Here is a 27,727-nt window from a genome sequence, read left to right as displayed (position 1 = left end):
CAGAAAAACACTAAGTGCCTCCTAAATTATGCATTATTGACAGCTTCACTGGCACCAATTAGTGCAGTCTTTAATACTTCACTTGGAATGATTACAATAATTAACTCTGAACTCTGAATTCTGAAGAAGGGTCTCGACCCGAAACGTCACCCGTTCCTTCTCTCCTGAGATGCTGCCTGACCTGCTGAGTTACTCCAGCATTTTGTGACAATAATTAACTCAATGTCATTAACAAAGAGAAAAAACACTAGGGTTCAATTATACACTAAGAATATTGCAAGGTAATAATTCCATCAACTGAGATCAGTGTCTTTGTTTATCCATCCAGCCTTTGATTAAAAGTCATAAGCAACTGCACCTTCAAAAAAAGAAATTTCAATATATATATATTTATCAAGAATTAGTAGGTCAATGGAAGGAGAAGCATATAATAAATCAGTCATACAGATGACCTACCGAGAAAAGAATGCATTTGAAGTCAAGTTATCTGTGGCACAGATCAGTGGGAAACCCATTGAGGTTATGATTTTCAATAATAAGTTGATAAATTAAAATATTTTTGTTTCTTTCAGCTGGAATCCTCCACAAGTATGTGCACAGGCTGGACACCCACTGTCCTTAAAGTACACAGTTGATCCTGGACTGCTGCATTCTGAGAACATGGCCAACCTTCACACATGCCGAGTTCTTTGTCTGCAATCCCCACCCCCCCCCCCCCACCCCCACCCCCCCCCCCCACTTTCCAATTATCTGCACCTTCAATCAATCTACATTATTTGTATAAAAATCACTACTTTTGATTGGCAACTGATCAATATCTGGATGGCGTTACAGAATAGATTTGGCTTGTTAATAACTGTTGCAGTGTGGTTTGTCAGTGTTTAAGTATGCAGTAACTGGGGCCAGCTTCCCAGATCAAAGTGCAAGCAAGTCTTGACATGTCCAATTTCCCTTTGCAGCTCTCCAAATACAGCTTTAAGGCAAACACTTGGAATGTCACACAGCCCACCACAGAGAAATGCTTCTGTTGCAATGGAGGCAATTAAGGATCGAGCTATCATGACTAAAGGAGGGTTTGGAAAAGGTTAAGACGTACCTGAGGTAGTTAAGGCTCCTGCTGTATTTACAAAGCTTAAAAACTATTCAACAAATTTCTTAGGATGTGGAATGAAGAATAATTCTGGAACATTGCTCAGTCCTTTGACACATTTAAAAATAGTACCCAGTAAAATAGTGCTCTTTAGAAGAAAGAAAATCTAGCAGTGAAAGTTAAGCCTTTTTTACACTATCACACAATTGTTAAAGAGTTCAAAATATTAATGCAATTTCATCAGAATTTTGACGACAGCTCGCCCCGTTAGCGGACATTTATGTAACAAACCTTTCTAACAATGAAGGGCGGGGAACACATTTGGAAACTAGCTTTTAAGCATAAATCGATAAAAGCAAGTAACATTTAATGATTTTTCGATCAGGGCAATGGGGAGGTGTTTTTGAAATAATAAACTGTCCAAAAACAGGAGGGGGAGGGGAGATCTCTCGAGCACTCGCTGTCATCCTTCCTACTCCAGTGGCCACTGGAGGAATGATGTTTATCTGAGCTCCTCAACATTAGCTTGGTTAACTTCATCCTTACATAAGGGTATTGAGTTGCTTCTGACTTCTTTTCTCACCATCCAAGACAGCTGGTATCTGCCACAAAGGTTAAAGGTTTACTATACCTTCATACATATGAATTATTGCTTAACAAAGAGAGTTTATAGGAACCTAACCTCTTTTAACAGAGAGGAGCTGTATTACTAAATCACTGGTGGATTCGCCCATTCCCTATATAAAATTCAAATGATTTTGTGCAAAACAAGCTATCAGAATTTACTCCCAATATCAGGTGGCTCTTTTCTTAAAAAAAGTCTTAGGAGCCAGACTGATGTTTACCATTCATGGCAATAGTTTGAATACAGTGCCATAAAACTGACAATGGAGGTTCTTTGCAACATCAGAGTTGTAAGGGTGGTTTATTGCAGCTGGCACGAATTAGAAATTAGGCCGACTGACTCAAATCTACTCTCTGCTCTCGCTGAATCTTCACTGAAGAGGTGAAAGTATGGTTCAAATGGCAGCGTCATCCTGATCCAAGGGACGAAATGCTGCTGCTCTGAGGACATCGAGAGCATGGACCAGGATCAGGGTTCCCGTCAAATGCTTCCACCGCTTTGTGATGGGATGCTTCATTTTATCCAGCCCCATGTGCAGCTCTTGAATCACATCTCTGTAGCTGTCTCCGATTTGTGCGCTCCATGTCAGCAGGAAGTCATAGGCTGGTTTCCACATAGCCTGGAAGGGAATAAACTAATTAGTCCTGCTATTTTCTATGACAGCACTCGTTTTGGGCTTTAATTTTTTTTTAATGCATTGCAACCCTTCAAATGGCAAAGAATATTTCCATTGGATCACTGCTGCAAATCTTCTTACTTTCTATTGGCAGCTTGGAAACCTCCTCGAGAAAGGTGAAGCCAGACTAAAGTATGGATTGAAGATAGACACAAAAAACTGGAATAACTCAGCGGGACTGGCAGCATCTCTGGAGAAAAGGTGGCATTTCAGATTGAGATCCTTCTTCAGTCTGAGAGTCAGAGTAAGTGACCCACTGAGTCACTTTGGTTTTTGTGTCTATCTTCGGTTTAAACCAGCATCTGCAGTTCCTTCCCACACATAAAGTATAGAAACATAGAAAATAGGTGCAGGTCATTTGGCCCTTTGAACCAGCACCGCCATTCATTGTGATCAATGTTGATCGTCTACATCAGTAACCTGTGCCTGCTTTCTCCCCATATCCCTTGATTCCGCTAACCCCTAGAGCTCTATCTAACTCTCTTTTAAATTCATCCAGTGAATTGGCCTCCACTACCTTCTGTGGCAGAGAATTCCACAAATTCACAACTCTCTGCGTGAAAAGGTTTCTTCTCACCTCAGTTTTAAATGGCCTCCCCTTTATTTTTAAACTGTACCCCCTGGTTCTGGACTCCCCCAACATTGGGAACATTTTCCCTGCATCTAGCTTGTTTAGTCCTTTTATGATTTTATACGTCTCTATAAGATCCCCTCTCATCCTTCTACACTTCAGTAGTACAAGCCTAGTCTTTCCAATCTTTCCTCATATGACAGTCCAGCCATCCCAGGGATTAACCCCGTGAACTTACGCTGCACTGCCTCAATAGCAAGGACGTCCTTCCTCAAATTAGGAGACCAAAACTGCACACAATACTCCAGATGTTGTCTCACCAAGGCCCTATACAACTGCAGAAGGACTTCTTTGCTCCTGTATTGAAATCCTCTCGTTATTAATTGAGTCAATGGGTAATCATTTGTTAGATAAACAAGCTGTTTAGAAATGGGGGATAAAAAACGTTGTGCAGGTTGTTCAGGTTGTAGCAGATTTTACACAAATTCAACAGGAACAGGGACTACGTGGGCTACTCATGCTTCTTGCGTAGAAATATTTATTGGTGCAGTAGTTTCATGAGGTCATCAGGATATTCACAATCAAAACAAAAATTCCACTTCTCACATTAACTCAGGGTAACATTTCCCGAGCACATTCATGGCATTGCTGTTCCCAACAGCCAAATACCCATAACCTTAAATCGGCACCAAGGTTGCCTAATATCACACAGAGCTGTTGGAAGTCCAATCCTGAGCTTTGGGTTCAGTTGCAGATACAACTATGGTCAAAATAATCACCTCATCTAGTTGTTTCTGGGTCCTTGCTCAATGTAAGTATGCTATTAAACATCTGCACAGCAGGATGTAATTGATTCATGGTTATTTTGGGGCATCCTGTATATTCTGATGAATTCCTGCCCCGTTGACCAACCTGTTTATCAGTGACAGGATGGAAAGGTCAAACAGAGCAGGCCACTTAGAAACATGGGGCTAACATTACGCAGGTTCACAAGTCAAGTTAATTATAAACATCCTGCTGACCGTAAGAAAATACCGCACCGATTTTAAGCAGGAAAGGGAGCAGAGAAGATTTACGAGGATGTTGCTAGGACTTTATTCCATGGGGTGCAGGAGGCTAAGGAAACTAAGAAATATCAGTTAATAAAGGTGTAAAAAAATCATAGCTAGGTTGAATGGAGCGAGCCTTGTTCTCAGGGTAGGTAAATCAAGAACTACAAGGCCTAGGTTTAAGGCAAGGTGCAAAAGATTCAACATGAACCTGATGTCATAAGGAATAGTAGAATTAGGCCATTCAGCCCATCAAATCTACGCCATTTAATCATGGCTGATCTATCTCTCCCTCCTAACCTCATTCTCCTGCCTTCTCTCCATAGCCTCTGACACCCATACTAATCAAGAATCTATCTCTGCCGTAGAAATATCCACTGACGGCCTCCAGAGCTTTCTGTGGTAAAGAATTCCACAATTCACCACCCTCTGACTAAAGACATTTCTCCTCATCTCCTTCCTAAAAGAATGTCCTTTAATTCTGAGGCTATGACCTCTAGTCCGAGACTTTCCCACTAGTGGAAACATCCTCTCACTATTGAGGGGTAACTTTTTCATACAAAGGTTGGAAGACATATGGAATGCGCCACCAAAGGTAGTAGTCGAGGCAAGTACATTAACAACATTTAAAAGGAATTTGAACAGCTTTTTTTGGATAGAATAGGTTTAGAGGAATATGGGCCAAATGTAAATAGGATTAGCTGTGATGGGACATCTTAGTTGGCATGGACATGTTGGGCCAAAGGGCCTGTTTCTGTGCTGTATGACTTTACCTGTGATGAATGGCGTGACAGAAATACCTGTTTATTTTCACCGTGTCCGAGACATTGGCTTTAGGCTAAGAGAGCATGTAATCAGTCCAGCAACAAAGAACCATCTGGAGCAGGTGTTATACAGGTTCAATCATTTAACAGCTGTCCAGGATTAGTAAATAACCCTGATTGTTATTGTTGAAGGTCAAACACATACATGTCAGACAGAGCAGCAGACTGAGCACATTAAACATTGCCAGTTAAAATTATCATATCATATCATATCATATATATACAGCCGGAAACAGGCCTTTTCGGCCCTCCAAGTCCGTGCCGCCCAGCGATCCCCGTACATTAACACTATCCTACACCCACTAGGGACAATTTTTACATTTACCCAGCCAATTAACCTACATACCTGTACGTCTTTGGAGTGTGGGAGGAAACCGAAGATCTCGGAGAAAACCCACGCAGGTCACGGGGAGAACGTACAAACTCCTTACAGTGCAGCACTCGTAGTCAGGATCGAACCTGAGTCTCCGGCGCTGCATTCACTGTAAAGCAGCAACTCTACCGCTGCGCTACCGTGCCGCCCATAATTGTAGCCAGTGTGAGATCCATGGTCTTTGGGAAAAAGTACACATCACACATTCTTTGTCTGCAACATTTAAAATCCCTTGCCTATTGTTTGTAACATGAACTCACCCCTAGGGTGGGAAACTATGCAATCTACCTCCTTACATATCTGGATATTCAAAGAGGAAGTGATGCAGGTCACTACAGCTTGTAACACTCGGCTGAAATCAGAAATCAGAAAGTGCGGCTGGCAGAGTTGGAAGAGAGGATAAGGGAGACAAGCAACAAAGTTACTGAAATGGTCCAACAAGCTCAGGAGTAATTAGGGTGGCAGAACGGTAGAGCTGCTGTCTCACAGTGCCAGAGATCCAGGTTCGATCCTGACATCAGGTGTCGGCTGTATAGAGTCTGAACATTCCTCCCTGTGATTGCCTGGATTTCTTCTGGGTGCTCTAGTTTCCCCCAAGGTTGTCCCAAAGCTATGCTGATTTGTCAGTTAATTAGCAATGCTTGCAAAGTCAGGAGGACACTCTTGCTGGCTCCACAGAAGTGGGAATCTATGGGAACCATTTAACACTTGAGCTTCATGTGGCACTCTACATTTGCAATCAGGGCCATCGGACACCAGTGTCACATTAAATCACTCCAGGAAACATTCATAATGCACTGGTGAGACAGTGGCCATGTTTTCACAAGTTATTTTATTTTAAAATATTTATCCTGTTCTGCACACTGACTACATGACTGTTCAGCTCATTGAGGTTCACCAATCATCCAGAGGTTTGTGTAGGAAAGAACAGCAGATGCTGGTTTAAATCGAAGTAACTCAGCGGGACAGGCAGCATCTCTGGCGAGAAGGAATGGGTGACGTTTTGGGTCGAGACCAGACAGTCCACAGTTTTGTAACTTGGAAGATCAGTTGGCATCCGGCAAAGAGAAACAGCAAATGCTGTTGGTGAATATCGTCTTATTAGAACTCATTTTTATTTTTAATGTCTCCAATTGCAGTTTTATATATTTTAACTCACAAATAGCCACCTTTGTTAAAATCGAATGGTTTGCATTGGACACAGAATTATTTTGCTCTAGACTCTGCATGACTTAGGACACTTTCATTTACCAGTGTTTGCAGGAGCATTTCAAAACAAACTACAAAGTGTGGAGAGGTCTAACAATGGACTACTGAATGTCATCATGAACTAAATTGGTCCCTGTCTTAAGCAATGACATAACACACCAACTGGAAGGTCTCATAATCTGACTGTGACACTCTTTGGACGATAATTATCACTGAAAGGGACGACTTCTTGATATATGTGTTTGTCAAACGTAGACTTGGATAGTCTTTCCATGATACTTTATTGTCACGTGTACCCAGTGAAATGCTTTGTTTTGCATACAACTCAGTAAACTCTGTAAACATAGGTTTAAAGAGACATGGAAGTCTTTGACATGGAAGTAATATTTCAGAAGGTAACCCACGCTAAATTAGTGGACATGGTCAGACAGAAAAAAGTTATTTAAGAGGATCAACAGGTTACCAGTGTAGAGAAATTGTAAACTGTTTCACCAAATCAAACTGGCAAAATACTGGCAATTTAACATCTTGAAAAACATATCAGATTGAATAATCAACCAGAGGAACAATGTATGAAGTTGGAAGATTTGAAGAAAGATACAGAGTGGACAAAATGCACTCAAAGAACAGACACAAAAGTCAAAGTAGGCTTTAAAAAGTGAGTCTATCAATGCCGTGCTACAGAATCTAGAGATGGGCCAAAGAGCCTATTTCTATGTTGTCAAACTCTAGGTAGTGTGAGTGCTGATTGCTCCAACACTGTCAAGCTGAATATGCTCACCTCAGTTTCCACCACTCCATTCTTGTCCCTGTGGGGAGCTTCATAGGCATCCATCTGCTGCTTGGAAACTCTGGCCAGTTTGTCAGCTAGCTCTCGCCATCTCGAGGCCACTTCCACGGCAGTAGTGAGCAATACGAAGTCCTGAATAAGTCTGGCAACCAGACCCTGGCAGTCCAGCTTCAACAAGGCCTAGAAACAAAAGGAAGAATTCAACAGTTCTCACTAAGATACGAAAACAGATGAAAGGCTCCTCTGGCTTATCACGCTCAAAGACATTCAAACACTTTCAACCCTTCCCTCAATCTCCTTGAAAAAGACAAGGGGGGGGGGGAGGGAAAGATCTCTGAGCCTATAAAAGATAAGACTTGCAAATGCGCAGTGCCCTCCACAACTTCCAGATGTCCCAAGGGACCTTACGGCCAATAGAGTATTAACACTAAGGTGTGGCCAGTTCAATGTAGAGAACATGCAGCTCCTGAACACAGCAGGGCGAGGGAATGAACAACCGGTCTTCTTTCTTAAATCCAGACGCTGGATCGGTGTTGTCCCTTTCGAAGCGGGCGTAGAAAGCATCAAGCTTGTCTGGGAGTGTTAATCTGTAGAAGTTTGAGAGAAGTTCTCATGAACATGCTGAAGCACTGGTGCTTGATTGGCTCAGGCGCTGCTACAAGAGGCAGAGCACCAGGGTTGGGCATGGCCTGCAGAGTCACGGAGCGGGGGAGCAGCGGTGAAGGACATTGACTACATAGCTTGCCCAGGATGTCCCCTGAAACTCCAACCCAGTGCAGCCACCAGGTGAATGGGCCCTGATGACTAAGTTAAGAATCTACATTTTTAACAACTTTGAACTTGAATAGTACAAGATGTTGCTGGAAATGTGATGACTCTTGTGTACCGTGTCAGTGTATCCACTATATTACTCTCTTGTACTTTGGAATCATATGCCATTGTGCAGTACCATTTTTACAGACGTGTTTGCAAAGGAGGAATTTCACTGTACCTAGGTACATGTAGCCATAAAATACCAGTGAAAACTGGACCAAAAATGTGAGCTGCTGGAGGAACTCTGCCTCCATAAATGCTGCCCGATACCCCGAGCTCTTGTAGCAGCTCATTCTTTGCTGTTTTATCAAAATTGTTTGAGAAAGTAAATTGTTTGAGAAAGAATATCTCTACAAGTAACAAGATACCATCATGGAATCTTTTGTGGCCTCTTTAAAGACCAGAAAGGGCAATTGATAACAATTGATGTGACCTTGTGACACTATCTCCAATTGATGTGACCTTGTGACACTGCAGCACTTACGTATTGCTTCAACCAACTGTTTTGCTGACTCACGCAATTTATGGAAACACGTTATCTCCATCTTGCAATCTCTGCCCCACCTTCCTCTCAAAAGCAAATTAAAAGTCATCACACATGTCAGCAATTCATTCTCCAGGAAATTCATTTTCTTCCCATGTTCATATTGTCTCCACATGCCCTCTACTCCCTTATCTTAGCCGAGAATAATCTTTCAACAGGGACACTCTGCCCAAACCTGTAATTATTTGATAGAGCAATGTCAGGTCTCATCAAAGTCTTAATGATAGCGGAGTCACTCTTAATGATAGCGGAGTCAGGGGGTATGGGGAGAGGGCAGGAATGGGGTACTGATTGTGGATGATCAGCCATGATCATATTGAATGGCGGTGCTGGCTCGAAGGGCCGAATGGCTTACTCCTGCACCTATTGTCTTATTGTCTTACCCTGTTCTGAACGTCCTTGAGCCAAAGCCTTGAGCAGCTGAGGTTCTTAAAGCTACCAATCATTCAAATCTTCAGGTCTGAAGAAGGGTCTCGACCCAAAACATCACCCATTCCTTCTCTCCCGAGATGCTGCCTGACCTGCTGAGTTACTCCAGCATTTTGTGAATAAAGATCTTTATCAATGGTCACTCGATCCAATACCAGCCCAAGATAGAGTAAAATCAGCAGTTAGTATCACTTGTCAAAATGATGATTTGTGGCTTGTAAATTTGTGTTCTGTTAAAAGCACCCCAATACTTGTAGTCCACAGCTTCCCTCCACTAAAGCCATTCCTTGACCTGTACAATGAGATCTATTTTTCACTCAAGCCACTAACATTTTGTGGGCCTGTAAATATGTAGATGTAACAAAATATTAACTTGATAAGCACCATTTTTCATTACTTGATTCATTCACGTCTCTTTTTTAACTCCTTCAAATTACTTAACGCAGAGTAGGTTTTGCACATACCTGCCAATGTACCAAATATACTCTCAACTCTTGTCCAACTTAAAAAAAAGTGTGAGTCTTTGCATCAAGCTGGAACTCTTGTTAACTGCAACCCTTTATTTATGAGGTTGAGGCCAAATTGAACTTTGCAAACAAAACCAATAAAAATCTTTAATACAATGTTTTTTTGATAAGTATTGATTGTTAATGAAAAAGCAATACTCCCTGTCAGTTTTGCAACATTTCAAGGTAGAGAAACATATAAAAACAAAGAACTGCCGATGTTGGTTAATACAGAAAAGGGCACAAAGTGCTGGAGTAACTTAGCAGGTCAGGCAGCATTGCTGGAGAACATGGATAGATAGCTGATGTTTTCGGTCGGGACCCTTCTTCAAAATAATTGTTGGGGGGGGGGGGGGGGGGCGCGGGGAGAGAGAAGATAGCTGGTGTTGGAAAGGTTTGAAAAGTTATGGATTGTGAATCCACAGGGAGGAAAGTAGCGGGGTGGGGGAGAAGAAAAAATAGGTGGGGGTGGGAGTGGGAGAAGGTCATACCTACCTCTTGACCATTATTTGGGAACAATCCTAACATTGTTATTAGGGGAGTCCAGAACCAGAGGCCACAGTTTAAGAATAAGGGGTAGGACATTTAGAACGGAGATGAGGAAAAACATTTTCAGTCAGAGAGTTGTAAATCTGTGGAATTCACTGTCTCAGAAGGCAGTGGAGGCCAATTCTCTGAATGCATTCAAGAGAGAGCTAGATAGAGCTCTTAAGGATAGCGGAGTCAGGGGGTATGGGGAGAAGGCAGGGACGGGGTACTGATTGAGAATGATCAGCCATGATCACATTGAATGGTAGTGCTGGCTCGAAGTGCCAAATGGCCTGCTCCTGCACCTATTGTCTATTAAACTCGTCAACAAGGGAGGTGCTGTTGTAGTCTGGCGGGCTGATCTCTACCTTGCTAAAGGCCAGGTGTCAGCTCTCAGACACCTCCTCAAACCTACCCTTTGATCATGCCCTCACAGACGAACACCAGGTCATCATCTCCCAAATTATTTCTGGGGGGGTGGAGTGGGTGATGGGATGGTGGGAAATAAACTAGAGGCAAGAAAAGGCCAGAACATATCAGAGCTGGCAACAGATGACCTCAGGAAGGGTGGAGCCCATAATGGCCCATTGTTGGCTGGGGGAGGTGTGATAACAAGAGGGATACAAGGATACGACCAGCAGAATAGGTAGGATGACCAGAGTGGGGGGAGGGAGTGGGGGGGGGAAAGACGGAATACAGTGGTTACTCGAAATGAAAGAAATCAACATTTATACTGCTGGGTTGTAAGCTACCCAATCGAAATATGAGGTGCTGTTCCTCCAATTTCCGTGTGTTTATTCAGTGGCCATATGGTTCTCTCCTATGAAACCATGTTCCCAATCTACAGAAGAATGACAGGAAATGGCTGAATGATTCCAAACAAACTGCGGGCTGTGTGGCTCGGTCGGTGCTCATTGTTTGTTGAGTGCAGATTTTACTCCTCCCCTTTCTCTCCAAGAGAATATCTCACTGAGGCTGGAATATGAGAAATTATCTCCAGGGGGCTGATCTCATGAGGAATGTCACCACCTGTGGACCCACGACTCCGAATGGCATGCAGTGTGCAAATTAGGAAACATATCTTGCCTCTCAAGTAGATGACTAGGGTAACTCCCACTTTTGAAACAAAGGCCGATATTTCAAAGCATGGCACGGCAGAGTCTATTAATGCTTAAAGTAACAATATTCAATATTTCGGATAAGTTAATTGTAAACTCAGAATATTCGCAACTCAGAGTACTGATACATCCTATGCCGAGATTACCAGTCTATAGTACAGATGGTACACGATAGTATAGACCATCAGGGTTAGTCCCTACACAGAGATGGGTCACCGTCTGTGCTGACCAAAACAGGTTGGATGATTTGAATAACCAAAGACATTGAAGGTTCAAAGTTACTGAGAGAAAAAAAACTTGGTTCTTGGCTGTATGACTGCTTCTAATGCACAATAGCAATGTAACAAGAGGTTAATTTATCCTCTGAAATCTGGCTGCTCGTGACAATGTTTACAAGTCTAAGGAGGAATGTTTTTAATCACTTTTTGAACAATTCATGGATAGAGACACAAAATGCTAGAGTAACTCAGTGGGACAGGCAGCATCTCTGGATAGAAGGAATTGGTGACTTTTCCAGTCGAGACCCTTCTTCCACCCCAACCTAAAACGTCAACCATTCCTTCTACCCAGAGATGCTGTCTGTCCCACTGAGTAACTCCAGCATTTTGTGTCTCCCTTCGGTTTAAACCGGCATCTGCAGTTCCTTCCTACAACAATTCTTGGATATAGATGGCTTACAGTAGTGCATGGGTCCTTACTTGTTAGACTGATGCAGAGTAACTAGGAAATTAAAATTTGTAGGTGAAATTACCACAAATAGACAATCAGTAACAACCTGAAAGGAGGCATCTCAGGTGATGGGGATGATTAATAACAAAATGGCACAGTGTAATGCAAAAAAAAAGAAATAAATCATCCTAAGTACTGAACCCACACAAATCAATAGAGATATCCCTAAAACAAACGCCAGCTATGGTTTTCACAGAAGATATCTTCTGCATAACGTGCAAAAGGTTGGTACACGGAGAGTGTAGTCAAACCAATTTAAGCTTCCCTTCCCCACCAGTTCCAACCTGAACCATGTTAAAGGCTGAAGGGCAGGGATGAAACAGCAGGATCTCATTGCAGCACATGAAGGCACCAGGAGAGCAGACAGAGGAGGAAAATCACCAGGACAGGCAGGCAGTGGCGGAAAGGCAGCAGGACAGGCAGAGCAGAGGAAAAGTGTCGTTGAATGACAATCTTGCCCAAATGTTTTGAAAATCAAAAAACACATACACACTGGTTTTTGTTTAAGACAAAAATAACATGTAAAACAACAAACAACATGTCCAGCAACCAGTACATCCATCCCACTGTTGTGTATGGAGTAAAATCAGAATGCTTCACACTGTGAGCATCTTGAAACTAACTCATGTTAAATGAGTGATCAATCTTCTCATGTATGAAGGTGGGGGGGAGGGGGGGGGGGGGGGGGGGGAATGCCTAATGTTGAGGGGTAAGCCCTGGGGATTGCCTGGAGTTGAAATCAGCTTGGCTTCCATTTGTAATTTGAAGCTAACTTGATTGTAACAAGTTTATGGAAACTGCTGGACTTAGCAGACAACATGTGCCAACATTTCTAAACACATAGATGCCGAATACTGCAGGTGGCGAGGATAAGGTGGGAGTGTGAAACAATATGATTCAGTCACAATGGGGTTTTTGCTGATCAACCAGAACCTTTATCTATGGAATGAGACAATGATTACAGTGTACTTATAGATGTGTGCTAATCAAGAAAACCAGCCTAACTATCAATCCACTTCCGAACAGCAACTGCTATGATTCAGGATGAGAACAAGTTAGCTCTGATAACAATACATGTTGATAAGCCAATGTTCACAGCACAGAAACCATTGGATCTTCTCTGAAGAAGGGATTCAACCCGAAACGGCACGCATTCCTTCTCTCCAGAGATGCTGCCTGTCCCGCTGATTTACTTCAGCATTATGTGTCTATCGCAGGTGTAAACCAGCATCTGCAGTTCCGTTCTACACATTGGATCTTCGTGGGCAGCTTTTGAGGTCAGGATTCAGCATCATCACTTTGCTACTTACCATAAATTCCGGGCCAAGATTTTGGAACAAGGTTATCAATTAATTTTGATTAATACAACACTTTCTAGATACATTAAACTTGTGTTAATTGCATTTGCTTGCTTTGAGTACAGTCCATGTGTTATATCTGACCATTACTTTGACCAGGCCTTGCGGTTGTGGACACCCAGGCTGTGATCAGTTCACACCACACATTCATATGAACTAGAAAGGTATTATTGCTCATACAGTCCCAACCACAAGGTAATTGAATTGAAATGAATAAATTTTATTAGCCAAGTATGTATACATAGAAGGAATTTGCCTTGGTGCTTCGCTCGCAAGTAATAACATGACATACAGTAAACAATTAAGAATAAAACAATTATAATTTACACATGTGAAGAATGAAATAAAATACCAGAGCAAAAGGAGGCTACAGACTTTTGGTTATTGAGCAGCTACTGCTCGTGAAAAAAGCTGTTTTTATGTCTGGCTGTGGCTGCTTTGACAGTCCGGAGTCGCCTTCCAGAGGGAAGTGCTTCAAAGAGTTTGTTGCCAGGGTGAAAGGGGTCAGAGATTATCTTACCCACTCGCTTCCTGGCCCTTGCAGTGTACAGTTCGTCAATGAGGGGAAGGTTGCAGCCAACAACCTTCTCGGCTGATCGAACGATGCGCTGCAGCCTCCGGATGTCGTGCTTGGTGGCTGAGCCAAACCAGACCATGGAGAAGGTGAGGCCAGACTCTATGATGGCAGTATAAAACTGGACCATCTTTGCCTGTGGCAGATTGTGTTTTCTCAGCAGCCGCAGGAAGTACATCCTCTGTTGGGCCTTTTTGACTGTGGAGTCGATGGTGGCCCCCCATTTAAGGTCCCTGGAGATGATGGTTCCAAGGAACTTAAATGACTCCACAGATGTGACTGTGGTGTTGTTGAAGGTGAGTTTGGGGGGGTGGGGGGGGGGGAAGGGGGAGCTCTTCTAAAGTCCACAATCAATTCCACTGCCTTAACAGCATTGAGCTCTAGGTTGTTGCGAAGGCACCAGGACGCCAGCTGTGTCACTTCCTATCTGCAAGCAAATTCCTCCCCATCCTGGATCAAACCTGAGAAGCTTGACAGAGGAGTCTATGGAGGTGCAGTCGTTGGTGTTAGCCTTGTTATAATCCCCCAAAACAACGACCATGGAGTCTGGGAAGTCACTCTCTACTCTCATTACCTGGTCAGCGAGTTGTATTTGTGCCTCACATACGCAGGCTTGTGTGGGGGGGGGGGGGGGGATGTAAACTCCAGCGAGAATAAAAGAGGTATATTCCCTCGGAGAATAAAATGGTTTGCAATTTGTAAAAAAAAATCCAGATTGGGAGAACAGAAGTTAGACAGTGCTGTGATGTCGCTGCACCAGCCCTGTCAAGTATAGAAGCATATTCCACCGCCTCTTGATTTCCCCACTGCCTCCGCTCCGCTGTCCACTCTGTGTAGTTGAAAGCCAGCCAGTTGCAGCGCATTGTCTGGGGTTGACTCACACAGCCAGGTCTCGGTGAAGTGCAGGGCAGCGGCTCGAGAGAAGTTGTTTGAACCAATTAACCCTTTAACTCCACGGATATTGCTTCACCTGCTGGGTTTCTCCAGCAGTTTGATTTTTGCTCCAGTTTCCAGCATCTACAGTCTCTCGTGTTTTCAAGGATGTCCTTTCCTCTGTGTTCACCACTCTAACTAAATGTTACACTGCAAAGGTTTTGTACTATCCCTAAACTTTTTCTGACTCCACAGCCAATATTCTTTCCCAGGAACCCGGCAATATCTGTTCATGGTGGACACAAAATGCTGGAGTAACTCAGCAGGACAAGCAGCATCTCTGGGGGAAGGAATGGCTGACGTTTCGGGTCGAGACACTTCTTCAGACTGAAACGTCATGCATTCCATCTCTCCAGAGATGCTGCTCGTCCCGCTGGGTTACTCCAGCATTTTGTGTCTATCTTCGATTTATACCAGCATCTGCAGTTCTTTCCTCCACAAAATCGGTTCAAGTATCTCTTTCTTTCCATGGTGAGCAATTCAACTTACAGAAACAAACACTGCCTCTCACGCATTTTCCACTGTAGTTATCAAAACTTATTGAGGTTAGCTTGGTCGACTGCTACAAGATAAAAATGCAGAGGCCTATTATTATTTTTAGAATCATTGGCCAAGAATTTTGTGACAAACTTTGCTCAAGTTGTAGTATTATGTTTTCTTCCATTAACAGCAGCGCATTCCACTGCTTCACCCCAAGTTGTGAGGACAAGGTCAAAACTTTCAGGCTGCTTTCAGCAGATTTAAATGGAAGAAACAGCAACACAAAGATCCCCTTTCAAATTATTCAAGACGACATACAATTCAGCTGAATTATACTCTGTAGAAGAGTAAACGACTCAAAGTCACAGAGAATAGACAAGGAATCCAATTTGGTCATGTTTCTACTGCATAAGACATTGGTGAAATTCCATGCTGCATTACTTTATTATAAAGTAAGGAGCATCCCATGTCCAAGCTCAACAGACTTGTTTAAACATGCAGCTTCAAGAGCACCATACTCATTCCACATAATTACATTTGTATTTTCAAACTCCAACGTGTGGCAGGCAGCAAGCAGTGTTTGAGGCATGCAGATTACTCAAATGCATTTTGCCAGAAGCTGCTATACGTGCAGCACACGTTTTGCCATACATCAATACATCTTGCACCATTTTAAACTGGTCCACAACCAGCCTTTATGAAACAGTGTAAATTACTCTTCCATTGCTCAGATACTGAAAATCAATGGCGATGGACACTTTGCAGAATGGTTAATAACATGTTCACCACTGTCCGTTACATTGATAATCACATTGGGTAACTTGGCATCTGCCTGATTTCCTTCTAAATTGGCATAGAAAATCGGGCGTGTTTATTTAGGCTAGACAAAGGGGGCATTATCCACACAATTAACTCTTGTATTTCCCAAATGTTAGCATCTGATTCATCGAGGTTATTTATGATAAGCAATAAAATCCCTTCAATATCTTGATTTTCACCACAGCAGGAATTGGTGTTTGATTCCTAGCAAAGGTCACAGTTTGATTGAACTGGAACTTTAATGCACACAATGCATTTGTGAGGAAAACAAGCATTGATAAACTTGCAACAGCACGCCTGCAGTAAAATAAATCATGCTTTGTTTTGCGGTGATAGAACGAGTTGTAGCAGATAAAAAAGAAATGTGAGGCACTGTCACCATAGCCTGTTGAACAGTCATTATTTATCATTTATCTGAGATCACAGGAACATCCAGTGAAAACAACTTCAAGTGAAAATTCATGAAAGCAGCCAGGCAAGATTATTATTTCATTTTCCAGTTCAATGTCTCTTGAAACCCACACACTGTGGATTAAAATTGCTTTGTTGACTAAGGTAGAGAGAAGTGACAATTGAATTTGGTCACAGTTTTGCGTGGATTTATAACAATTTCATTCCCACGCTGAATGAACCAGAGCAACTCATCATTATCTATGCAAGTAATGGGCCGCATCTTAGATTCCACAAACTGTTGGGTTTATGTTGTTGCTCATTACTCTCAACACTACAGGAGCAGACCTTCTTCTGTTCGTGATCCTTTGCTAACGTGAAGTCTTACTATGGATCACACAGAAAATACAAATCTTTCCTTCACTGATTGCTGCCTGCATATAGAAAATTTAGGCTATTTTCTACAAGTAGGGACAGAAGTCACCTGACTTTATACAGCAAAACGAACATTGTAACTTACAGGAGGTAAAGAGAAATTCAGTACACAATGCCTGCTTCTCAACTTTAATCCTTGGTCAAGAATGTTGGAAATAATAGATGGCAGTAAGTTTATCCATGTGGAATTTGGCCTGTTTTTAAATCTAATGTCAACATAATCAGTTCAAAATGAAATTAATGAAAATATCTCCATTAAACTGGCTTCAACAATGATTTAGCTCCTTTTGTAAATTTAGGATCTGCCAAAAGTACATGATGGAATGGGGCAATAAGATATAGCTTCAAGCACTTTTCTTGATTTCTGAAGATTAAATGTTTTTCTGAAAGGTCATGTGAACCTTAAAAGAAAGTGGATTTATAAACAATATGCCATCTCAAAAATCTGTGCTTTCAAGTTATTACATTTATTACATATGTCCTAATTATCTCAAATTAATGAAGTTCCATGGAAAATAGTACAATGTAAATATATTTATCTTATAGTTAAAACAATTGGCTGGAAAATTACATATGTTATGTGCCAAGGGTCCGAATTAAAATTACATCTCTGTGCTTCCACATAATCAGAAGTGGATGATTCCATACTGTGTTTGCATCTGGACATTCATATCCCACAAACTATTTCAAATAAACATGTTATCTTAACGCACTGAGATTAGTAGGTAAAATAATCTATTACTGAGGAAATGACAACAAAGCACTTAAAAGTTATTAATAGGAATGTGCAATCAGCATGGATTTATTAAAGATGGCTAGAACTTTGAGGTTGTAACTAGCAGAATGGATTGGGTGAACCAGTTGATGAGGTGAAACACACCCGAGGTATAAAGGATGAAACAGACTGGCGGTGTGTTGCGGTGATTGGCGCCGAGTCTCTAAATGGTGGTCAATGGTATGGTTATGGGAATCCAGAGCAATGTGTCTACATTTGCAGATGTACAAAGTTAAGTGGCAGGTTGTGCTGTGAGGATGCAGAAAGATTGAGGAACACAGACAGGTTAAGTTCGTGGTGAGGATAAAACAGATGGAATCACTCAAGATTAACTCAACAAACTGAGCTCAGAGCAAGACTGCTGTTTCAAAGAGGTTTCTGTGTTCACCCGACCCTGCAACACCACCCGAGGGTTTCTCCATCTATCGTATGGACCATATGGAATCTTCAGGCAAAGGTGGCAACATCTGCTTTATAATCAGTGCTTCGCTGTGCACTGATGTGACGGTCTTGGCTCAATTCTGCTCCCCTGACCTGGAATGTCTGATCATGAAATGCTGTCCTTTTTACCTACTGAGGAAATTCAATTCCACCATTGTATCAGGGTCAGGGCTGGGAGCTGAATATTCAGGGGTATACGACCAATCGAAAAGACAGACAGGTGGGCGGTGGGGTCGCTCTGTTGGTAAGGAATGATATTCAGTCCCTTGCAAGGGGTGACATAGAATCAGGAGATGTAGAGTCAGTATGGACAGAACTGAGGAATTGTAAGGGTAAAAAGACCATTATAGGAGTTATCTACAGGCCCCCAAACAGGCCTCCTGTAGCCTGGATATAGGGTGCAAGTTAAATCAAACGTTAAAATTGGCATGTCGCAAAGGTAATGCTACGGTGGTTATGGGAGATTTCAACATGCAGATAGACTGGGAAAATCAGCTTGGTAATGGACCCCAAGAAAGGGAGTTTGTGGAGTGCCTCCGAGATGGATTCTTAGAGCAGCTTATACTGGAGCCTACCAGGGAGAAGGCAATTCTGGATTTAGTGTTGTGTAATGAACCGGATTTAATAAGGGAACTCAAGGTAAAAGAGCCATTAGGAGGCAGTGATCGTAATATGATAAGTTTTAATCTACAATTTGAGAGGGAGAAGGGAAAATCGGAAGTGTTGGTATTGCAGTGGAGCAAGGGGGACTATGGAGGCATGAGAAAGGAGCTGGCCAGAGTTGACTGGAAAGAGACCCAAGCAGGGAAGATGGTGGAACAACAATGGCAGGTATTTCTGGGAATAATAGAGAAGGTGCAGGATCAGTTCATTCCAAAGAGGAAGAAAGATTCTAAAGGGAGTAAGAGGCAACCGTGGCTGACAAAGGAAGTCAAGGACAGTATAAAAATAAAAGAGAAGTATAACAGAGCAAAGATGAGCGGGAAGCCAGAGGATTGGGACTCTTTTAAAGAGCAACAGAAGATAACTAAAAAGGCAATACGGGGAGAAAAGATGAGGTACAAAGGTAAGCTAGCAAAGAATATAAAGGAGGATAGTAAAAGCTTTCTTACGTATGTGAAGAGGAAAAAAATAGTTAAGACAAATGTGGATCCCTTGAAGACAGAAGCTGGTGAATTTAGTATGGGGAACTAGGAAATGGCAGACGAGTTGAACAGGTACTTTGGATCTGTTTTCACTAAGGAAGACATAAACAATCTCCCAGAGGTACTAGTGGACAGAGGTCCTGGGATAACGGAGGAACTGAAGGAAATTCACATTAGGCAGGAAATGGTGTTGCGTAGACTGATGGAACTGAAGGCTGATAAATCCCCATGATCTGATGGTCTGCATCCCAGGATACTTAAGGAAGTGGTTTTAGAAATCATGGACGCATTGGTGATCATTTTCCAATGTTCTATAGATTCAGGATCAGTTCCTGTGGTTTAGAGGGTAGCTAATGTTATCCCACTTTTTAAGAAAGGAGCGAGAGAGACAACGGGAAATTATAGACCAGTTAGTCTGACATCAGTGGTGGGGAAGATGCTGGAGTCAATTATAAAATAAAAAATTGCGGAACATTTGGATAGCAGTAACAGGATCGTTCCGAGTCAGCATGAATTTACGAAGGGGAAATCATGCTTGACTAATCTCCTGTAATCCTTTGAGGATGTAACGAGAAAAATGGATGGAAATGGATGTAGTGTACCTGGACTTTCAGAAAGCCTTTGATAAGGTCCTACATAAGAGATTAGTGGGCAAAATTAGAGCACATGGTATTGGGGGTAGGGTACTGACATGGATAGAAAATTGGTTGGCAGACAGGAAACGGGTCCCTTTCAGAATGGCAGGCAGTGACTAATGGGGTACTACAAGGCTCTGTGCTGGGACCGCAGCTATTTACACTATACATTAATGACTTAGATGAAGGGATTAAAAGTAACATTAGCAAATTTGCAGATGACACAAAGCTGGGTGATCAGTCTGAAGAAGGGTCTCGACCCGAAACGTCACCCATTCCTTCTCTCCTGAGATGCTGCCTGACCTGCTGAGTTTCTCCAGCATTTTGTGAAATAAATACCTTTGATTTGTACCAGCATCTGCAGTTATTTTCTTACAAAGCTGGGTGGCAGTGTGAACTGTGAGGAGGATGCTATGAGGATGCAGGGTGACTTGGACAGGCTGTGTGAGTGGACAGATGCATGGTAGATGCCGTTTAATGTCGATAAATGTGAGGTTATCCACTTTGGTGGTAAGAACAGGAAGGCAGATTATTATCTGAATAGTGTCAAGTTAGGAAAAGGGGAAGTAGAAAGAGATCTGGGTGTCCTTGTTCAACAGTCACTGAAAGTAAGCATGCAGGTACAGGAGGCAGTGAAGAAAGCTAATGGCATGTTGGCCTTCATGACAAGAGGAGTTGAGTATAGAAGCAAAGAGGTCCTTCTGCCGTTTGTCAGGGCCCTAGTGAGATCACGCCTGGAGTACTGTGTGCAGTTTTTGTCTCCAAATTTGAGGAAGGACATTCTTGCTATTGAGGGAGTGCAGCGTAACTTCACTAGGTTAATTCCCAAAATGGCGGGATTGTTGTATGTTGAAAGACTGGGCTTGTATACACTGGAATTTAGAAGGATGAGAGGGAATCTTATTGAAACATAAGATTATTATTAAGGGATTGGACAAGCTAGAGGCAGGAAATATGTTCCCAACGTTCCCAACATTAACGGGGTACTGATTGAGAGTGATCAGCCATGATCGCATTGAATGGCGGTGCTGGCTCGAAGGGCTGAATGGCCTACTCCTGCACCTATTGTCTATTGTCTATTGTTGGGGAGTCCAAAACCAGGGGCCACAGTTTAAGAATAAGGGATAGGCCGTTTAGAACGGAGATGAGGAAAAACCTTTTCACTTGTTGTAAATCTGTGGAATTCTCTGCTTCAGAGGGCAGTGGAGGCCAATTCTCTGGATGCTTTCAAGAGAGAGTTAGATACACTTAATGATAGCAGAGTCAGGGACTATGAGGAGGGGGCAGGAACGGGGTACTGATTGTGGATGATCAGCCATGATCACGTTGAATGGCAGCGCTGGCTCGAAGGGCCTACTCCTGCACCTATTGTGTATCGGAGGTCTATAAAACAATCCAGGCCAATGCCAAGGTGACACTGGACGAATTATACTCGATCATCAACTCTCTTGTGACTGCCTAGTTCATCATCGCAGGTAAGTTTAATCAAGGCTAACTTCAGGAATGTATTCCCCCAATACCATCAGTGTGCCTTGTGCACTACGCAGCATGTTAACATTCTTGACCACCATTACACCACTAAGTACACCTATCAATCTATTGCTTGCCTTTATTTCATCTATTGGTGCTGCTTTTGCCGGATTACAGATAGAGATCGCAGCATGAGGCGCCAATAAAGAGAGGCAAGGATCTGCTTCAGGACTACCTTGAATCAATGGACTGATACATGTTCAAGCACACTTCATCCAGCCTGACACATCAGTCATCAAGAATTGATGACTGTGTTCTGTCCAAGACAATTAAGGTCTATCTTAATTAGAAACCCTGGATGAACAGGAAGCTTCACCCTCTGTTAAAGTCCAGATCTGAGGTTTTCAAGGAAAAGGATCCCACACTGTAAAACGGAGCCAAGTATGATCTCCGCAAGGCAAGAATTCCAAAACAAGCTAAAGGCTCAATTCAATCAAGTGGATGCCTAGTGACTATGGCAGGGCCTGAATGCCATCATGGGTAACATTTCGGCTTGTAGCCCGTGACGGTATTCAGGCCCTGACATAGTTGCCTGGCATCCACTTGATTGAATTGAGCCTCTGGCTTGTTTTGGAATTCTCTCTTGGCATACCTGAAAGCCTTGCTAAGATCACATTGGACTTTGTTGCCTATTGTCAACAGGCAAACAAAGTTCCACGAAGGCACGTTTACCCCATCCCTTGCTGGCTGTCATATACACCTCAGTGGCAGAAATCAGATCTATCGGCACTCTTGGAAAGCGGCCAGTGCAGATGGAGTTTTAGACACAAAATGCTGGAGTATCTCAGCGAAACGGGCAGCATCTCTGGAGAGAAGGAATGGGTGACGTTTGGGGTCGAGACCCGTCTTCAGACTGTCTAAAGTGTCTCAACCCGAAACGTCACCCATTCCTTCTCTCCAGAGATGATGCCTGTCCCACTGAGTAACTCCAGCATTTTGTGTCTACCTTCGGTGTAAACCAGCATCTGCAGTTCCTTCCTATACAGATGGAGTTTTAGATAGGTTCGGAATTGTGCACCAATCAACTGGCCAGTCTTTGCTGACGTCTTCAACATCTCACTACAACAGTGTATGGCCCGCATTTGCTTCAAGAATACCTTAATCATTCCAGAACCCAAGAAAAATAAAGTGACCTGCTTCAATTACTTCTGCTCAGTAGGTCTACCACTGACCATAATGAAGTGCTTTGCATGTAAAGTGAAGATGCCAAAGAGATCTGGGTGTCCTTGTACATGAATCAATGCAAGTTAACATGGAGGTATTGCATGTAATTAGGAAAAATCAAAATAGTACGTCAACCTTATAAGAATTGAGCACAGGAATAAAGACATCCATCTGCAATAAAATAGGACGACACCTGATATATTGTTTAAGATATGGTCCATGAAGGACAAATATACCAGTGGTTGAGGGAGTTCAGCAAAGTTTCACCAGATGGATTCCTAGGGTATTCATGCTTGTGTGAAATAGCTTATATTCTCTAAGGGGAATAGAAGAATGAGTGGCACTTTTACTGAAATGAACTGATTAGTAAAAAGCTGGACAGGGTAGATGTGGACCTCGAATCACAATTTCAAAAGTGCCAGCTATCCAAGACTGAGGTGAGGTGATATGTACTCAGAGATAAAGAAACCTGGCATTCTCAACACAGGAGGGCTATGGAGGCTCAGGGCCAAGTACATTGAAGACAGATGGAAAGATTTTGTACATCAAGAAATCTGGGGTCAGGGCAGGAGAGTCGCGTTGAAGTAAAAATGGCCTGTCCTCGGTGCTCAGGTGGAAAAGTGGACATAGAGGGCTGAATGCCATAATGCTCTATTTCCTCAATGCAAGCATGGTAGAAGTCATAAAATGCTTCATGGTACTGTTTCCATATACGCTTTGCTGCTGCAGGATGCTGTGCTACATAATTCCGAAGATTACTGCCCACCCTGGGGACCAAAGCCCATTGCCCCGCACTACATTTGCCTTACTCTTAGGGCCTATGTGGAACCGTGATAAGTGGTCATGCCAGACCCAAATCCTTGACACAAACAATTGCATGGATGCAAGAAAGGCATCATAACCTGCTTGAATAATAGATAAAAGTTTCTCCAGAATAAATTATTGCTTTTGCTCCTTTATCAGTCCCAAAAAATAACATAACGGTGGGCATCAATGTTTTCTGTCTTAATCTTCACTTCTCCTAGAGATTAAAAAGAAGAGATTTGTTGGGTGAAGCAAGGATGGATGGGAATTAAATTTGCTGATCAGATTTAAGAGCTTACTTCAACTTCTAGAACAGCTAAATCTGACTCGGAGAGCATGTTATAGTGGCAACGTGCATTCCGTCTTTTATGATTTTAGGGTGCCGTAGTGTGTTAAAGTTAAATACTGGTGGAGCATGGTCACCATTCTATTGTTGGTAAATGGCTGCCAGATAATTGAGCAAATAACAAGCTGGTTTTGGTAAACCCCAAAACAACCTCCTTCTGCGGAGAGAACGGCTAAATCAAAGACAGTGCACTCAGCAGCACAACACTCCATCGAGAAAGCACAGAAGTGTGAAACCAGATCAGCGGTCAATTCCCAGGAGTGGAGAATTTAAACCATCACTTTTAACTCCAAGTTGACAGCCCTAACCTCGAGTCATGGCTGGAAAATGAGCAGATGCCTGTAATACAACCCAGATGTCAGCCATGTCAATCATTGCTACCTAAACCATAAATAGCTTTTCTCTCTGATAGAGTGAGCATCTGATCAAAACTCATCAATCTACAGAAGTGTGTGAACTATATTGTGGAATCCTTGAAGGCTTTCAGTTTAAAATTAAACATTCTCCCGAATTAACATCCAATGGCAGTTTCTAAACCAACCCCTCATTTTGCCTTGGTTTACTATTCACCCAAAAAAAGTATTTTGAATTCGTGTTGGATCTTGAGGATTTGTGAAAATGACAAAGATTAGAAAATGCAAGAACAGAGTTGCCAAGGTTTCAGAACAAGGGCATCATGCGTTTTTGGTCTGCCGTATTGTTTACTTAAAAGTTAAGAGTGCCAGGCCTACAGATAATTGAAACCACTTCACATCAGTATAGATGCAATGTTCCAGTTTAATCTCTCCATATGTAACTTGTGCATTTATTTGGCACCAAAGAGACCCCTGGATAATAATTTGCGGATAAATACAGAAGAAAGCAGATAATATTTTTCAACACACCAAAAACGAACCTTGAATTATTGTGATGGTAGATTAGAGTAATGAGATTTTGAGTAATGAGTCAGCTCTACTTGATTTCACATGGTCTATGAATATTTTCGTTATTTCCTGTTTTTATTTTCGATGCTCTGCTCCTGGAGGGCTTTACTGGTGTTCATATGATTTGTTTAACAGTGCTAGCGTGCTAGAGCACTGCTGAGGTCAGTTAACAGTCTTAAAGACTTACATTCACGGAAACTGCAGATTTTTGGGACTGTACTAAATCACACCTTTAACAGACAGGTAACAGCAGTACATTGACTTGTCAAGAGACTACAAACACAGCATTGAGATGTGGAGATGAATACACCCAGCTGGAATTTAATAGATCCCCATAACTTGAGATGGTTTCAGGACATTTTTAAACTCCTTTGATGTGCCCATCTGTTTCTCTAAGCAAATCCTCAATTCAGCAGGAATCGTCACTTAAAATCAATCTGGGAGAGCAGCAATGAAGTCATCTCATTTTACAAGTCTGCACCAGAAACTACTCAGGAAATCACAGCACACTCCCACTGTCCCTGACTCCAGGATGACAGCTTGATCTGTTGATTGGGCTCAAAACAATAAATCTTTGATATAGATGGAGAAAAGATTAAAATAAACATTTGCCAAAGTTAGCATCTTGCAAATCCTTTATTTTCATACAAATTATTTTATGAACCTCCTTTGTAAAATTTTGCAAAAGACAACTCACTCACCTTCACCACATTGTGGTGCAATGTCACCACTATCAAGGATCAAGGGCATGCATTTACTTTCATATAACTTCTGGCAACTTCTGGTAAATAAAGACACACTTCGGAAGTACCATAACCTCTCCGTTTGGAAGCTGCTGTCTCACCAACCGCACAGCTGCAGATGGCTTAGAAAATGCCACAAAAGTGACAAAGACCTACCAGATGATAATATTTAGCGGTTGGTAACAGTGCAAATAAAGAAATTCCGACTCATCACACTCAAGTTTTTACTTTCCATCTTTAGAGGCTCATAACTGCACTGTACTCCAACAATATTTGATGTTTTGATGCAGAACCACTTTAAACAGATTAACGCTTGTAAGCAAATAACTGCAACGAGCAGCAATTAAGTCATCTCATTTTACAGTCTGCACTATCATGTACATTGTGTTTATCAACAGCAAGGCGAAGAAGTGGGTTTAGATCCACAGATGAATCACAAAGGCAGCTAAAAAGAGATTTGACAAATGGGTTTAAAATCAAAGGAGGTTAAGTCTAAATGTAGTGTTTGTTATGTAGTGGGCAGGTGGGTGGACAATCAGAGGTCATCTGCAACAGAGCCAGGGTGATGAGAAACAGCACTCATCTAAAGTAGGGATGTATCAGCTGCCACCCCATAAAGATAAATGGCCACCTAATAAAGATAATCTCTTCATCTTAAATCAGTAATGATATTTACACAGTTTCAAATCAATGTATCATTAAACCTGGCACAGTGGACAGTCACACACCTTAATAATTTGTATGCACTTTTATGTAGTACAAGTTTTATGATTCGTGCCAAGTATAAAATATTACCTCAGGAGACCAGCAGAGTAGTGGAGAGGTGGACAGTGCAATGGACATTATTGCTCAAAGAATAAACACAGGGATTGATTGCAAAGACAATGGTTGCTGCTACTGTCTGTATGCCACTGTTATACTAAGAGCACTGCTGACTAAGCAGGAGATCTTCTATCCACCATCTAAGCTCATGAGTATCTGCACCTTTATCCTTCAGACCAGCCGCTGAGCTCACATTTCCAGTGTGATTTCTAGTGAGAATTGACTACACACATTTACATCTCTAAGTTAGACTACGCTAATCATGAGAGGTGATCATAAGGCTGATCCAGGATGGGGAGGAATCTGCCGACAGACAGGAAGTGACACAGCTGGCGTCCTGGTGCCATCGCAACAACCTGGAGCTCAATGCTCTTAAGACAGTGGAACTAATTGTAGATTTTCGAAGAGCTCCCCCTCCCCTCCCCCCACTCACCATCAACAACACCACAGTCACATCTGTGGAGTCATTTAAGTTCCTTGGAACCATCGTCTCCAGGGACCTTAAATGGGGGGGCCACCATTGAATCCACAGTCAAAAAAGCCCAACAGAGGATGTACTTCCTGTGGCAACTGAGGAAACACAATCTGCCACAGGCAATGATGGTCCAATCCTATACTGCTATCATTGAGTCCGTCCTCACCTTTTCCATCATGGTCTGGTTTGGCTCAGCCACCAAGCACAACATCCGGAGGCTGCAACGGATCGTTCGCACAGCTGAGAAGGTTGTTGGCTGCAACCTTCCCCCCATTGACGAACTGTACACTGCAAGGGCCAGGAAGCGAGCGGGCAAGATCAACTCTGACCCCTCTCACCCTGGCCACAAACGCCTTGAAGCACTTCCCTCTGGAAGGCGACTCCGGACTGTCAAAGCAGCCACAGCCAGACATAAAAACAGCTTTTTTCCACGGGTAGTAGTTCTATTCAATAACCAAAGTCTGTAGTCTCTTTTTTGCTCCAGTTTATTTTCACCCGCATGTTTAGACCGTAATGTTGTATCCTTATTGTTTTGATGTGGTTATGCTTTATTCTTAATTGTTAACTGTATGTTTGTGTTGTCATTTGTGAGCGGAGCACCAAGGCACATTCCTTGTATATGCACATACTTGGTCAATAAACTTATTCATTCATTCATTCATTCATTTATTCATTAAAAAGAAGACAATAGGTGCAGGAGTAGGCCATTCGGCCCTTCGAGCCAGCACCACCATTCGATGTGATCATGGCTGATCATTCTCAATCAGTACCCCGTTCCTACCTTCTCCCCATACCCACTGACTCCGCTATCCTTAAGAGCTCTATCTAGCTCTCTCATGAATTCATTCAGAGAACTGGCCTCCACTGCCTTCCGAGGCAGAGAATTCCACAGATTTACAACTCTCTGACTGAAAAAGTTTTTCCTCATCTCCATTCTAAGTGGCCTACCCCTTATTCTTAAACTGTGGCCCCTGGTTCTGGACTCCAACATTGGGAACATGTTTCCTGCCTCTAACGTGTCCAGCCCCTTAATAATCTTATATGTTTCGATAAGATCCCCA

The 27,727-nt window shown here is 42.5% G+C and overlaps 1 protein-coding gene across 3 annotated transcripts in view; it reads right to left on the bottom strand.

Moving 5' to 3' along the window:
• Window positions 1-749: 749 nt before the first annotated feature.
• Window positions 750-27,727, bottom strand: part of LOC144595806 (SH3 domain-binding protein 4-like) — a 65,762-nt gene continuing 38,784 nt past the window's right edge. For all 3 annotated transcript variants that reach the window (XM_078403487.1, XM_078403489.1, XM_078403488.1), the window contains 2 exons: window positions 7,199-7,387; window positions 750-2,334 (listed from right to left, as the gene is read on the bottom strand). In XM_078403487.1, coding sequence (XP_078259613.1) covers window positions 2,110-2,334; window positions 7,199-7,387 — 414 coding nt within the window. In that variant the 3' untranslated portion in view covers window positions 750-2,109. The remainder of the gene's footprint in view (window positions 2,335-7,198; window positions 7,388-27,727) is intronic.

Source organism: Rhinoraja longicauda, chromosome 8 (assembly GCF_053455715.1).
Source record: "Rhinoraja longicauda isolate Sanriku21f chromosome 8, sRhiLon1.1, whole genome shotgun sequence".
Classification (NCBI taxonomy): Eukaryota; Metazoa; Chordata; class Chondrichthyes; order Rajiformes; family Arhynchobatidae; genus Rhinoraja; species Rhinoraja longicauda.
The sequence above is the reverse complement of the archived record's forward strand: the minus strand, read 5'-3'. Positions and strand labels throughout refer to the sequence as shown.